This window comes from Glandiceps talaboti, chromosome 23, assembly GCF_964340395.1.
Source record: "Glandiceps talaboti chromosome 23, keGlaTala1.1, whole genome shotgun sequence".
In the NCBI taxonomy this organism is placed as follows: domain Eukaryota; kingdom Metazoa; phylum Hemichordata; class Enteropneusta; family Spengelidae; genus Glandiceps; species Glandiceps talaboti.
The window spans coordinates 2,906,059-2,922,241 of NC_135571.1; the positions used below are offsets into that span (position 1 = coordinate 2,906,059).

Genomic DNA, 16,183 nt, shown 5'->3' on the forward strand with positions numbered 1-16,183 from the left:
ATAAGTGATGTATTTCGAAAAAGGTTTGCAATTCTTCGGGTGAAGAGCCGAGCAGTTACCTACAACTTAATTGACACTTCTAAAGAATGCGAAGTTGCCTAACGCATCCATTACAGATCACCAGAGTATGCCATAAGTGCGCGAGCGCCGAGTGTGTCAACATTTTTGAAACAGTTTGTTTTCCTTATATGCAGCCATCCTTTCTGCCACTGTCCCTCTCTTTCTCGGTTTCTATTTCTCACTCTTTCGTTCTCTCTCTCTCTCTCTCTCTCTCTCTCTCTCTCTCTCTCTCTCTCTCTCTCTCTCTCTCTCTCTCTCTCTCTCTCTCTCTCTCTCTGACACACGCACTCACTCACACTCACACACACACACACACACAAACAAACAACCTAAAAAATATAATTTTATTCGGGTCATATTGTTTGCTAATTAATTTCCAGACATCGCGGAAACTGTGTGACGGTGTCAAGTGACTGGCATATACGTTACGTTTAATGTACACATATAATAATATTTGACAATATGGGTCAACGACCTTGGACAACACCATTACTTCGACTTCAGACATGAAATCATTTAAATTGTAACATATGATTAGTTCCAGTGATGTCTTTGAAGTCTGCAATTTATTATTAACATTTTTACATTTATAAACAAAGACTTCAGAATAAACAAGGGACGGAATTATTGAAAACTCGCAAGGGTTAAGGATCACATTATTGTATATATCATTAAAGGAGAGAATTTCATACTTTGGCACTAGGTGTGGTTAGTGAATATTTATGACCAGATTGAAGAGATAAAAAATCACCATGGGAACAAGAAATAATAGTATCCATAGAAGTTAGCCGTCTGCATTGATGTTTGTTCGATCGGTCTCGACTTGAACATTCAAAGTGGGCGAAAGCTATCGTACGCACGAAATCAGCCACGTTGACGCAGAGAACTTGGGAAGTGTGTGTCATTCAAACATTTCAGAGAAACGAAAACGTCATGATCAGTTTGGATAAAGCCTTTACACTGAGAGAGAGAGAGAGAGAGAGAGAGAGAGAGAGAGAGAGATTGAGAGAGACAGAGAGAGACAGACAGACAGAGAGACAGAGAGACAGACAGACAGACAGACAGAGACAGACAGACAGACAGACAGAGAGAAAGAAAGAAAGACAGACAGACAGACAGACAGGGAGAGAGAGAATCTCAGTGTTTCCGATAACTCGACCGACCCTAGTTTAAGCCCCCCGACCCTAAACATTTGCATGCAAAAAAAATGTAAAGGGGTTGGTTGCTTCTAATTCCATGTACACCTTCATGCCTTTGCCTCATCTTTGGTCATTAAAAAAATTGTATTCCAGAGAGAAACCTGGTCTTTTAAGACTCTAATAGTACCAGTCTACATAACGTATTCGTCTGCTTAACTTATAATTACCTCCATTTACTTCTTTTACACCTCATCAAACTCTAACGGAAGTATTGTGACCAACGAGTATCTTATCTTATCTTGGGGGCCGAAGTAATTTTTAACAATGAAAAATAAAATGAAATTCTTACCTACCTACCCTATTTTCTGAAGTCAAGTTATCGGAAACAAATTTTTTTTATTTTGCCTAAACACAAAAATTGTCTCAAAATAATATTTGTTGCTTGAATATACATGTCATTAGTGGTTCTGAAGTGAACGTTACGCCAGCCTGAGAAAGACGAGGATAAAGGTAAGGTCAACTGTAGATGGCAGTATACATCGCCAAAAGTCGATTTCTTCACAAAGGTCAAAAAAGGCGAAATTGGAGCCGTTTGGACAGCAAAAACGCATTATTGCGCAATAGTTGAAAAATGCGACTTTTTTGTGTATAACCGATAATAACGTGTCCAGGGCCAAACCAAATCATCTCTTTTATGTTTCATAACATCAAACATGTAATATAGAGTGGTTTTTGAAAAAATAAAATCAATATTTCTGAAAAATTAATAGAAAAATTAATGAAAAATGCCATATTTTCGTTATAAACTGAATGTCAAGATTTCTTACAACTCGCAACACATTAATTTATGCATTAATAATGATAGGTCAACTGTAGATGGCAGTATACATCGCCAAAAGTCGATTTCTTCACAAAGGTGAAAAAAGGCGAAATTGGAGCCGTTTGGACAGCAAAAACGCATTATTGCGCAATAGTTGAAAAATGCGACTTTTTTGTGTATAACCGATAATAACGTGTCCAGGGCCAAACCAAATCATCTCTTTTATGTTTCATAACATCAAACATGTAATTTAGAGTGGTTTTTGAAAAAATAAAATCAATATTTCTGAAAAATTAATAGAAAAATTAATGAAAAATGCCATATTTTCGTTATAAACTGAATGTCAAGATTTCTTACAACTCGCAACACATTAATTTATGCATTAATAATGATAGGTCAACTGTAGATGGCAGTATACATCGCCAAAAGTCGATTTCTTCACAAAGGTGAAAAAAGGCGAAATTGGAGCCGTTTGGACAGCAAAAACGCATTATTGCGCAATAGTTGAAAAATGCGACTTTTTTGTGTATAACCGATAATAACGTGTCCAGGGCCAAACCAAATCATCTCTTTTACGTTTCATAACATCAAACATGTAATTTAGAGTGGTTTTTGAAAAATTAAAACCAATATTTCTGAAAAAATTAATAGAAAAATTAATGAAAAATGCCATATTTTCGTTATAAACTGAATGTCAAGATTCCTTACAACTCGCAACACATTAATTTATGCATTAATAATAATAGGTCAACTGTAGATGGCAGTATACATCGCCAAAAGTCGATTTCTTCACAAAGGTGAAAAAAGGCGAAATTGGAGCCGTTTGGACAGCAAAAACGCATTATTGCGCAATAGTTGAAAAATGCGACTTTTTTGTGTATAACCGATAATAACGTGTCCAGGGCCAAACCAAATCATCTCTTTTACGTTTCATAACATCAAACATGTAATTTAGAGTGGTTTTTGAAAAATTAAAATCAATATTTCTGAAAAATTAATAGAAAAATTAATGAAAAATGCCATATTTTCGTTATAAACTGAATGTCAAGATTTCTTACAACTCGCAACACATTAATTTATGCATTAATAATGATAGGTCAACTGTACATGGCAGTATACATCGCCAAAAGTCGATTTCTTCACAAAGGTGAAAAAAGGCGAAATTGCAGCCGTTTGGACAGCAAAAACGCATTATTGCGCAATAGTTGAAAAATGCGACTTTTTTGTGTATAACCGATAATACCGTGTCCAGGGCCAAACCAAATCATCTCTTTTACGTTTCATAACATCAAACATGTAATTTAGAGTGGTTTTTGAAAAATTAAAACCTATATTTCTGAAAAAATTAATAGAAAAATTAATGAAAAATGCCATATTTTCGTTATAAACTGAATGTCAAGATTTCTTACAACTCGCAACACATTAATTTATGCATTAATAATGATAGGTCAACTGTAGATGGCAGTATACATCGCCAAAAGTCGATTTCTTCACAAAGGTGAAAAAAGGCGAAATTGCAGCCGTTTGGACAGCAAAAACGCATTATTGCGCAATAGTTGAAAAATGCGACTTTTTTGTGTATAACCGATAATAACGTGTCCAGGGCCAAACCAAATCATCTCTTTTACGTTTCATAACATCAAACATGTAATTTAGAGTGGTTTTTGAAAAATTAAAATCAATATTTCTGAAAAAATTAATAGAAAAATTAATGAAAAATGACATATTTTCGTTATAAACTGAATGTCAAGATTTCTTACAACTCGCAACACATTAATTTATGCATTAATAATGATAGGTCAATTGTAGATGGCAGTATACATCGCCAAAAGTCGATTTCTTCACAAAGGTGAAAAAAGGCGAAATTGGAGCCGTTTGGACAGCAAAAACGCATTATTGCGCAATAGTTGAAAAATGCGACTTTTTTGTGTATAACCGATAATAACGTGTCCAGGGCCAAACCAAATCATCTCTTTTACGTTTCATAACATCAAACATGTAATTTAGAGTGGTTTTTGAAAAATTAAAATCAATATTTCTGAAAAAATTAATAGAAAAATTAATGAAAAATGCCATATTTTCGTTATAAACTGAATGTCAAGATTTCTTACAACTCGCAACACATTAATTTATGCATTAATAATAATAGGTCAACTGTAGATGGCAGTATACATCGCCAAAAGTCGATTTCTTCACAAAGGTGAAAAAAGGCGAAATTGGAGCCGTTTGGACAGCAAAAACGCATTATTGCGTAATAGTTGAAAAATGCGACTTTTCTTCTTTTAATCGATAATAGCGTGTCCACGGCCAAACAAAATCATCTCTTTTACGTTTCATAACATCAAACATGTAATTTAGAGTGGTTTTTGAAAAATTAAAACCAATATTTCTGAAAAAATTAATAGAAAAATTAATGAAAAATGCCATATTTTCGTTATAAACTGAATATCAAGATTTATTACAACTCGCAACACATTAATTTATGCATTAATAATGATAGGTCAACTGTAGATGGCAGTATACATCGCCAAAAGTCGATTTCTTCACAAAGGTGAAAAAAGGCGAAATTGGAGCCGTTTGGACAGCAAAAACGCATTATTGCGCAATAGTTGAAAAATGCGACTTTTTTGTGTATAACCGATAATAACGTGTCCAGGGCCAAACCAAATCATCTCTTTTACGTTTCATAACATCAAACATGTAATTTAGAGTGGTTTTTGAAAAATAAAAACCAATATTTCTGAAAAAATTAATAGAAAAATTAATGAAAAATGCCATATTTTCGTTATAAACTGAATGTCAAGATATCTTACAACTCGCAACACATTAATTTATGCATTAATAATAATAGGTCAACTGTAGATGGCAGTATACATCGCCAAAAGTCGATTTCTTCACAAAGGTGAAAAAAGGCGAAATTGGAGCCGTTTGGACAGCAAAAACGCATTATTGCGTAATAGTTGAAAAATGCGACTTTTCTTCTTTTAATCGATAATAGCGTGTCCACGGCCAAACAAAATCATCTCTTTTACGTTTCATAACATCAAACATGTAATTTAGAGTGGTTTTTGAAAAATTAAAACCAATATTTCTGAAAAAATTAATAGAAAAATTAATGAAAAATGCCATATTTTCGTTATAAACTGAATGTCAAGATTTATTACAACTCGCAACACATTAATTTATGCATTAATAATGATAGGTCAACTGTAGATGGCAGTATACATCGCCAAAAGTCGATTTCTTCACAAAGGTGAAAAAAGGCGAAATTGGAGCCGTTTGGACAGCAAAAACGCATTATTGCGCAATAGTTGAAAAATGCGACTTTTTTGTGTATAACCGATAATAACGTGTCCAGGGCCAAACCAAATCATCTCTTTTACGTTTCATGACATCAAACATGTAATTTAGAGTGGTTTTTGAAAAATTAAAACCAATATTTCTGAAAAAATTAATAGAAAAATTAATGAAAAATGCCATATTTTCGTTATAAACTGAATGTCAAGATTCCTTACAACTCGCAACACATTAATTTATGCATTAATAATAATAGGTCAACTGTAGATGGCAGTATACATCGCCAAAAGTCGATTTCTTCACAAAGGTGAAAAAAGGCGAAATTGGAGCCGTTTGGACAGCAAAAACGCATTATTGCGCAATAGTTGAAAAATGCGACTTTTTTGTGTATAACCGATAATAACGTGTCCAGGGCCAAACCAAATCATCTCTTTTACGTTTCATAACATCAAACATGTAATTTAGAGTGGTTTTTGAAAAATTAAAACCAATATTTCTGAAAAAATTAATAGAAAAATTAATGAAAAATGCCATATTTTCGTTATAAACTGAATATCAAGATTTATTACAACTCGCAACACATTAATTTATGCATTAATAATGATAGGTCAACTGTAGATGGCAGTATACATCGCCAAAAGTCGATTTCTTCACAAAGGTGAAAAAAGGCGAAATTGGAGCCGTTTGGACAGCAAAAACGCATTATTGCGCAATAGTTGAAAAATGCGACTTTTTTGTGTATAACCGATAATAACGTGTCCAGGGCCAAACCAAATCATCTCTTTTACGTTTCATAACATCAAACATGTAATTTAGAGTGGTTTTTGAAAAATAAAAACCAATATTTCTGAAAAAATTAATAGAAAAATTAATGAAAAATGCCATATTTTCGTTATAAACTGAATGTCAAGATATCTTACAACTCGCAACACATTAATTTATGCATTAATAATAATAGGTCAACTGTAGATGGCAGTATACATCGCCAAAAGTCGATTTCTTCACAAAGGTGAAAAAAGGCGAAATTGGAGCCGTTTGGACAGCAAAAACGCATTATTGCGTAATAGTTGAAAAATGCGACTTTTCTTCTTTTAATCGATAATAGCGTGTCCACGGCCAAACAAAATCATCTCTTTTACGTTTCATAACATCAAACATGTAATTTAGAGTGGTTTTTGAAAAATTAAAATCAATATTTCTGAAAAAATTAATAGAAAAATTAATGAAAAATGCCATATTTTCGTTATAAACTGAATGTCAAGATTCCTTACAACTCGCAACACATTAATTTATGCATTAATAATAATAGGTCAACTGTAGATGGCAGTATACATCGCCAAAAGTCGATTTCTTCACAAAGGTGAAAAAAGGCGAAATTGGAGCCGTTTGGACAGCAAAAACGCATTATTGCGCAATAGTTGAAAAATGCGACTTTTTTGTGTATAACCGATAATAACGTGTCCAGGGCCAAACCAAATCATCTCTTTTACGTTTCATAACATCAAACATGTAATTTAGAGTGGTTTTTGAAAAATTAAAATCAATATTTCTGAAAAATTAATAGAAAAATTAATGAAAAATGCCATATTTTCGTTACAAACTGAATGTCAAGATTTCTTACAACTCGCAACACATTAATTTATGCATTAATAATGATAGGTCAACTGTAGATGGCAGTATAGATCGCCAAAAGTCGATTTCTTCACAAAGGTGAAAAAAGGCGAAATTGGAGCCGTTTGGACAGCAAAAACGCATTATTGCGCAATAGTTGAAAAATGCGACTTTTTTGTGTATAACCGATAATAACGTGTCCAGGGCCAAACCAAATCATCTCTTTTATGTTTCATAACATCAAACATGTAATATAGAGTGGTTTTTGAAAAAATAAAATCAATATTTCTGAAAAATTAATAGAAAAATTAATGAAAAATGCCATATTTTCGTTATAAACTGAATGTCAAGATTTCTTACAACTCGCAACACATTAATTTATGCATTAATAATGATAGGTCAACTGTAGATGGCAGTATACATCGCCAAAAGTCGATTTCTTCACAAAGGTGAAAAAAGGCGAAATTGGAGCCGTTTGGACAGCAAAAACGCATTATTGCGCAATAGTTGAAAAATGCGACTTTTTTGTGTATAACCGATAATAACGTGTCCAGGGCCAAACCAAATCATCTCTTTTACGTTTCATAACATCAAACATGTAATTTAGAGTGGTTTTTGAAAAATTAAAATCAATATTTCTGAAAAAATTAATAGAAAAATTAATGAAAAATGCCATATTTTCGTTATAAACTGAATGTCAAGATTTCTTACAACTCGCAACACATTAATTTATGCATTAATAATGATAGGTCAACTGTAGATGGCAGTATACATCGCCAAAAGTCGATTTCTTCACAAAGGTGAAAAAAGGCGAAATTGGAGCCGTTTGGACAGCAAAAACGCATTATTGCGCAATAGTTGAAAAATGCGACTTTTTTGTGTATAACCGATAATAACGTGTCCAGGGCCAAACCAAATCATCTCTTTTACGTTTCATAACATCAAACATGTAATTTAGAGTGGTTTTTGAAAAATTAAAATCAATATTTCTGAAAAAATTAATAGAAAAATTAATGAAAAATGACATATTTTCGTTATAAACTGAATGTCAAGATTTCTTACAACTCGCAACACATTAATTTATGCATTAATAATGATAGGTCAACTGTAGATGGCAGTATACATCGCCAAAAGTCGATTTCTTCACAAAGGTGAAAAAAGGCGAAATTGGAGCCGTTTGGACAGCAAAAACGCATTATTGCGCAATAGTTGAAAAATGCGACTTTTTTGTGTATAACCGATAATAACGTGTCCAGGGCCAAACCAAATCATCTCTTTTACGTTTCATAACATCAAACATGTAATTTAGAGTGGTTTTTGAAAAATTTAAATCAATATTTCTGAAAAAATTAATAGAAAAATTAATGAAAAATGCCATATTTTCGTTATAAACTGAATGTCAAGATTTCTTACAACTCGCAACACATTAATTTATGCATTAATAATAATAGGTCAACTGTAGATGGCAGTATACATCGCCAAAAGTCGATTTCTTCACAAAGGTGAAAAAAGGCGAAATTGGAGCCGTTTGGACAGCAAAAACGCATTATTGCGCAATAGTTGAAAAATGCGACTTTTTTGTGTATAACCGATAATAACGTGTCCAGGGCCAAACCAAATCATCTCTTTTACGTTTCATAACATCAAACATGTAATTTAGAGTGGTTTTTGAAAAATTAAAACCAATATTTCTGAAAAAATTAATAGAAAAATTAATGAAAAATGCCATATTTTCGTTATAAACTGAATGTCAAGATATCTTACAACTCGCAACACATTAATTTATGCATTAATAATAATAGGTCAACTGTAGATGGCAGTATACATCGCCAAAAGTCGATTTCTTCACAAAGGTGAAAAAAGGCGAAATTGGAGCCGTTTGGACAGCAAAAACGCATTATTGCGTAATAGTTGAAAAATGCGACTTTTCTTCTTTTAATCGATAATAGCGTGTCCACGGCCAAACAAAATCATCTCTTTTACGTTTCATAACATCAAACATGTAATTTAGAGTGGTTTTTGAAAAATTAAAACCAATATTTCTGAAAAAATTAATAGAAAAATTAATGAAAAATGCCATATTTTCGTTATAAACTGAATGTCAAGATTTCTTACAACTCGCAACACATTAATTTATGCATTAATAATGATAGGTCAACTGTAGATGGCAGTATACATCGCCAAAAGTCGATTTCTTCACAAAGGTGAAAAAGGCGAAATTGGAGCCGTTTGGACAGCAAAAACGCATTATTGCGCAATAGTTGAAAAATGCGACTTTTTTGTGTATAACCGATAATAACGTGTCCACGGCCAAACCAAATCATCTCTTTTGCGTTCATTGGTCTCTAATATTGGCAATTTTTTTACTTTTTGGTTCCTTTGCTGTAATTTCTCCGTCACACACACACACACACACACACACACACACACACACACACACACACACACACACACACACACACACACATATATATATATGTGAACAAAAGTTAACTTACCGGATTGAATATTGGTTACGAAAGGCACCAAAAAGAACAAGATTACCCCTGTCAATATTGTTGAGGTGTGGTGTGGCAACATCTTTACGTAGAGAATAAACTATTCCGATATACTCTCTCGTTCAGAACAAAGCAGAATACGTCACCAGTCTGCCAAAAATAACGACACCACTTACGATATGTTGGTACCCTCACTTTATCAGGAATGGAGAATTTTGTCCCAGGCTTCTTTATTTCTTATGAATATTAATGGCCTGAGATGTTATCGTTACCTACTATACCGTGAACTGGCACTGATTGAGTATGATGAAGAACGTACAATAACGAATTTTAACAATTTGTTTTGAGGGGAAGGGGAAGGGGGCGGGGGTAAGGAACTCCACCGTATCAGAGTTATATACCATGTTATGTCGTGTTAAACCATGTTAAATATACTGACTAACTCATAATATGGTACATGTTAATTAGCGTTCTATGGCATTTATACGCAGTATCGAAGTGCATTCAGTACATTAGGCCACTGACCCCCCTTCTACAATACATATAAAAATAAATACAAAAATCAGTATGCAGAAAACAATCGGAATAGAACGTTATAAGCTAAACAAACAACACAGAAACTGAACTACATGCTATAGATGTTAATAAACATTCAACATAAACATCACAGGAGCTGAACTAAATGTTGTTGATGATCTTGGCCCTTAATGTAATACTATATGCAACAAATTTGGCTAGATTCCGGTTTGTGCTGTCGGAAGTACATGAGATTAGAATTGAAAGTCAAAGGTAAATGGTAACGATAACGGAAAATGCATTAGTTTGAAAATAAACCGTATGGCGCTCCCATTTTTCAAAAAGCCCGATTGTGTTTAGAGGCCGATCCTAACCAGTGTTTGCATTCTGAATGGAAGAATTGAAAATAACTTCTGAACAAAAGAGAAGAAATCATTTAAAAATGTGCGGGTATCGGTACTCTACAGAGAGATCGATTTCATGAAACCTTTGAGCTCTTCCGACCTAAATCATTGTCGCATAGTTAAAGACACAAATTCTCGAAAATCGTGTAGGTATATGAAATTTGATATCATAAGGGAATATATGATGTTATGCCATAATGTATTCAAAAGAAATCATCAACATTTCAAACAAATAGATCTATTCTGACCACACCAACTTTTCGAAGGTATGTAATTGATACCACATAAACCAGTTTGCATGTAGTTTTGGTGTAACTGTGTGTAGTAATTCACGTCGAAAACACATTAATAAAAAGACCGGTATTTTTCTCGAATATTGCTTTTCAATTTTTGTCGAATTATTAGTTGCAGACAATCAAACTTACATTTTGTCAAAATTGAACAAAAAAACCCCACAATCTTTGAGTCGCTGCCTAAAGCGTGATATCTGTGCTTGGCCTTTGACCTGCTTCTGAATGCGTGATTTTTGTTAGAGTTTAGCTCCAGGGCACTACCAGCATGAATGTAGCAAGTTGTAATTTTGTTATCAAAAGAATTAATGAATAAATTGACCAACACTTTCACTTTTTTTACTGATGAATAATAATTTTACTACTCAATGATTCATGTGTTATTCGTAAACGGTCCAGTTCACTATGAAGAGTGGTTTCCAATGGTCTGTAGTTATTTATTTATTTATTTATTAATGACTGACGTAATGCGTACCCCCCCCCCGCATCCATTAGGGGGCTATAACAGTCGAATTGGAAATTCGTACATATGGTGAGCAGCATCCGCAAAGTGCGTGACGTCACCATGTCACGTGATATGGGCCACGTACATCACACCTAACAAGTCAAGTATCAGAGACTGTGTCGTGGATTGGACACAATATGAATAAAATAGGCAGAAGTCGATCGTACACCCATATTGGCCGCTATTCAATCTGCTAACATCTTGATTGATACATATACCATACATACGTACGTACGTACACGTGTACGTACAGGACCAGGTACAAGAAGGTGCTTCCAATCCAAATCTCAGCATAGATGTGGGATATGAATATACACTTGAGCAAATCGTTCTACGTCAAGACCACACATTTTTACGTCACATGTTCTATGGTACTCGAATTATCGAATTAATCAATCAATATCATCGAATTAATCAATCAATCGATCAATCGATAGGTCAATCAATCAATCAATCAATCAATCAATCAATCAAACAATCAATCAATCAATCAATCAATCAATCAATCAATCAATCAATCAATCAATCAATCAATCATGTTTGCTTGTTTGAAGTACCGGTCTGTTCTTGAACGTGTTCAGGTTTGATGCCTGTATTGTCCAAAGATAAGAATTCCACTTACCACAAAAAATGACACAGAAGACAAATGATATTATATATTTAATGGTAAAGTTTATTCAAAGTGCTGTGTCAATAAAATTCATATTTGTGTCACTTGATGGGATTTCACTGTGAAAGCTCGTATTATATTATAGCGCCACCTGTGGTTAAAATCTGAAATAAAGTAGTCTTACTTAGTGACTTTGTCATCGTGCCACAACTGCGAACATAAACAATTGTAAAGTCAGCAGAAACCATTGCTTTACCCGACAAAAATCTAATTCACAATGTAAAAAAAAAAAATAGAATAGCTAAAAGAGGCCCCACTCAACGTTGTACACTCATATACCAATGGAGTTGGTCTGAGTGGGTGGACTGGAGCATCAGTACTAGCTATATTCATTTGAATCAAAATTCAAATCCCAGAAAATCGCATTTTTATATGTTAGTTTATAGAAATGTAAGTTTTTAATCACCGATTCGTCGCCATTTCACTACTGGACATTGGCGAAGGAAAAAATGCCAGGTTCTACATTTTAGGATCAGAATTTGTTACTTAAAAACACAGTTCCGCATTATTTCGCGGGAATTTATTCGTTTCAAGCCAATATCAAGTAAACTAGTATAATTACAAAAGATGAACAAAAATGCGCCGTTCAAATCTCATTCGTCGTCCTTTATTTAGATCTCAAGCAATTATTTTTCGTGGTCAGTAATGTAAGAAACCATGTGCCTAGTTTGACGAAAAGTAATGCTTTTTTATAAGAAGGTGATAACTCCTTGTGAACAATAGGCTTATATTCGTCAACTATTTATGTAATATTTTAATATTCAAGAACTTTTTTCTTATTTAATCTAGACTATTATAATACAAAAAACCGCTTGACATAATCCTTGTTTTTAGGAGGCAGGTGGGTCCTGGGGGGAGGGGGGTATGACTTGTGACTATTCCTCCAAGCTTGCCAAAGAGTATTTTTGAACCCTGTCCTGTATAAAACTAACAATAAACGTATTTCATGTTAGCTTTCACATGCGCTGTTTGATACAACCACATAGAAACCAAACGGCACATGCAAAGATACTACGATACAAAGAATGCAGTTTCTGGCGACCTTTTTTTCAGAATGACATGAATTGAAACACCACAGTGCAGGCACCAAATGCAGACGTCAAAACAATTGGCGCCTGTGTGTCTGTGTCTAGTTACAGTATATTTAAATAGTTTATTTCATTTAGACAAAATGTAGCAAGAAAGTGCCATCTTGCTATATTGCAGTGTAGAATGTGCAGTTTCGTAGTGTTTCTCCGCGGATGTATCAAACAGAGCCAGTGAACACTATGAAACGGGGTATAAGTTGTAACATGTACTCAATGCTTTTCCAGGACAACGAATATTGTATGGACCGTGACTCCTGTATTTTATCAACTTCAATGACGGTATTGTGACCAAAATTGATACTAAGCCTTACAATAGGACACCCCAGACTGAAATTGAGAATACAGCGCCCTCGCTCAAATTGGGTGCATCATTACCTCATACTACCGGACAGAAGAAAGATGTGAATCGGTGGAATTTCTCTGTAGCATTAATCATCCAGTAATTTGTGTCACTAACTGTCGCAACAATATGAATAACAGGTAAATGTTTGCAGGACTTGTAGATTCGAAAAAGTTTAGAGAGCATAACACAAAATAAAACGATGTGAGAACAGCACATCATTATCATTTTAAATAAGAAAATGACATTAATATGGTTTGTACTCAATCAACTTTTTTTTTTTTACAAAAACTACTCAAAGAAGATAGAAATTGTTTCTGTATAGCCTAATGATGGTATATATAGGTGTTGATTTATAAGGTCAAATTGGTAAATCTATTCTTCAATATTGTGTTTAAATTACTCGATTGAATATTAGTTTAAAATGTGGTGCTTGATTGACCCCAAATATATCATAAATTGGTGTGCATGAGTGATTTCCCGTTGTATGTATGTATGTATGTATGTATGTATGTATGTATGTATGTATGTATGTATGTATGTATGTATGTATGTACGTACGTACGTATGTATGTATGTATGTATGTATGTATGTATGTATATATGTATGTATGTATGTATGTATGCATGTATGTATGTACATTCTATGTATGTATGTATGTATGTATGTATGTATGTATGTATGGATGGATGTATGTATGTATGTATGTATGTATGGATGTATGTATGTATGTATGTATGTATGTATGTATGTATGTATGTGTGTATGTACGTACGTACGTATTTGTTCATGGTAATTTGTCAGTTTTCTTTACAATTATGTAAAACAAATTATGTAATTATGCATATAAAGCAGACGACTAATATTTGTAAAAAGTTGTTATTTTTTATACAGCCTTATTAAATTATAGGTATTGGTGTGATGTCTATCTACAAATTTGTAATTCCAGATTATTAAAGGTATACCTAATGTGATTGGGAAAGTAATCTTACTACTTTGAAGTTTGTTCAGAAATTATGTAAAATAACACATCCTCTAGAAGATGAAACATCAATAATTCCACCAACTCGGATTCAGATTCAGCTCCTCTTCTGTTACCCAGTTATCTGTGGTAATATGAGCCCGGCTCCAATCAGAAATATGATGAGGAATACAACAAGCAAGAGGCGATCTAAAACCGATGCCAAGTCTACCCATTCTCTGTACATCTGTAATTCAGATAGAAAAAGAAACAACATTGAAGTGACATATCAAAAAGGTCAAATTAATCTGCATTTTGACGTGAAGATGAGAACTACATGAAAATGGTTGCATTTATCCCTTTCTCGTCAAATTACCTTCGTTTCTGTTACCCTCTTGCACTGTAAGACAACGCCTGTAATGATTAAAGTCGGTCAAACCTCACTAATAATAAATGAAAGTCAGTTTGTTCCAGTTTAGAGTGTAGTCTGCTTACATAGGCGGTAGCAGCTACTAGATCCCATCAAGTTTCCCGTTATTCCATGATTATAGATAGGATTTGGTAGCGACACACAATACATGATGATACTCAGATTATTTAGTATTGTCATAAATAAAAGGTGTTCATCGTGTTGAATATCATTGACTAACCCTTCCTTTCTACCACATAACACATATTAAGTGAGCATATTTTATTTTTAGCAGTATTTGTACTATGCTCTTGTTCCTGAAACGACCAGTTTCAAACCGTTGTTTTGTGTGAAGTATTGATAAATAGAGATTGATTTCTTTATTTTGACCAAAATTCAGATGGAGTTTTGGGAAAAAAAAGTGAAATTTGACAAATTTTTGCTTTACAATATTTGGCGGGAATGTTCGAGTTAAATAACCAACGAAGTCGACGAAAACAATACAAAAGCATTGTGGAATGTAGCACATCATGATAACTAAAAGTATCACGTCGTGACCTGAATTGTCACGAGGAAGAAAGTGTATTTACCCGGACAACTACTTGACATGTACTGTATTTATTCACTTCTTCGAGAAATCGATACAAAACTCGAAGGATGCAGATTCAATTTTACGCTATTATAAAGATCACAAGAGCAAACCATAACACAAACGAACAGTGTAACGGTTGAATGCATTCACGATTTATTTGCAACATTGGTCATTAACCGCAAAGTTCATAAAATGAAAGCCTTAAAGTTATCAATAGGACATCAATTCTTGTTCTTCAACTAAAATTGTCCAAGGATGGAAAATTGAGTTGGCATAGGAATAGCAATACTGTAACTAACTATTCGTGTATTACGTTCACAATTGTAAACGTTATGAGGAAGAAAACATACAATTGTGTCTTTACTACTCATGTGCATAGTGACAAAATTGACATTGTGTATTTTAGCCACGTTCGTTCCAAAAGTCACTTCCCGCCACTGGTTATCGTCTGCTTGCTAAAAACTAAACTTCTTCAACTCTTTACTACGCATGTGCACTTACAGTGGAGAGAAATTTGCATTGCGTAGTTTAGCCGCGTTCGTTCCCTGTCATTTTTCCCGCCAAAGTTTACCGTCTGCTTACAATAGCCCTGAATATAACATACTTAAAAGACAGATAATCATTTGGAAAAGCTCGGTTTTATCCATCGACATGAAAAATGTACGTTCGCCAAATATTTGCTCATTCTATAACCTCTGAACATCTGAACTACTTCACAAGTGATAAATGTGTATGACCACCTACGAAGTGGAAGTGAATAACCTTTGTTACAGTCTACTAGAAAAGATACTTCTTTCATGTGGTTTCAAATTCTGAAGGTACAGAGCAGTAAAATTGCTGTAAATTTAAATAACTTGTCCATTAATTTGCAAAATGGTACCGATGAATACCGGATATTACAATAGACTTCAGCGATGGTTTGTATAATTAACGAATATTGTGGATAAATGAAGAGCATCATGTACTACAACACATTTTACAC

The 16,183-nt window shown here is 33.8% G+C and overlaps 2 protein-coding genes across 2 annotated transcripts in view; both read right to left on the reverse strand.

Annotated features, from left to right (window-relative positions):
• Window positions 1-9,496, reverse strand: part of LOC144452842 (neuronal acetylcholine receptor subunit beta-4-like) — a 106,543-nt gene extending 97,047 nt beyond the window's left edge. The window contains exon 1 of the mRNA XM_078144021.1: window positions 9,426-9,496. The gene's annotated coding sequence lies outside the window, so the exon portion shown is untranslated. The remainder of the gene's footprint in view (window positions 1-9,425) is intronic.
• A 4,837-nt stretch (window positions 9,497-14,333) lies between these two features.
• The window catches only part of LOC144453146 (neuronal acetylcholine receptor subunit alpha-4-like), a 73,785-nt gene continuing 71,935 nt past the window's right edge, over window positions 14,334-16,183 (reverse strand). Inside the window, exon 4 of the mRNA XM_078144425.1 lies at window positions 14,334-14,447. Coding sequence (XP_078000551.1) covers window positions 14,334-14,447 — 114 coding nt within the window. The remainder of the gene's footprint in view (window positions 14,448-16,183) is intronic.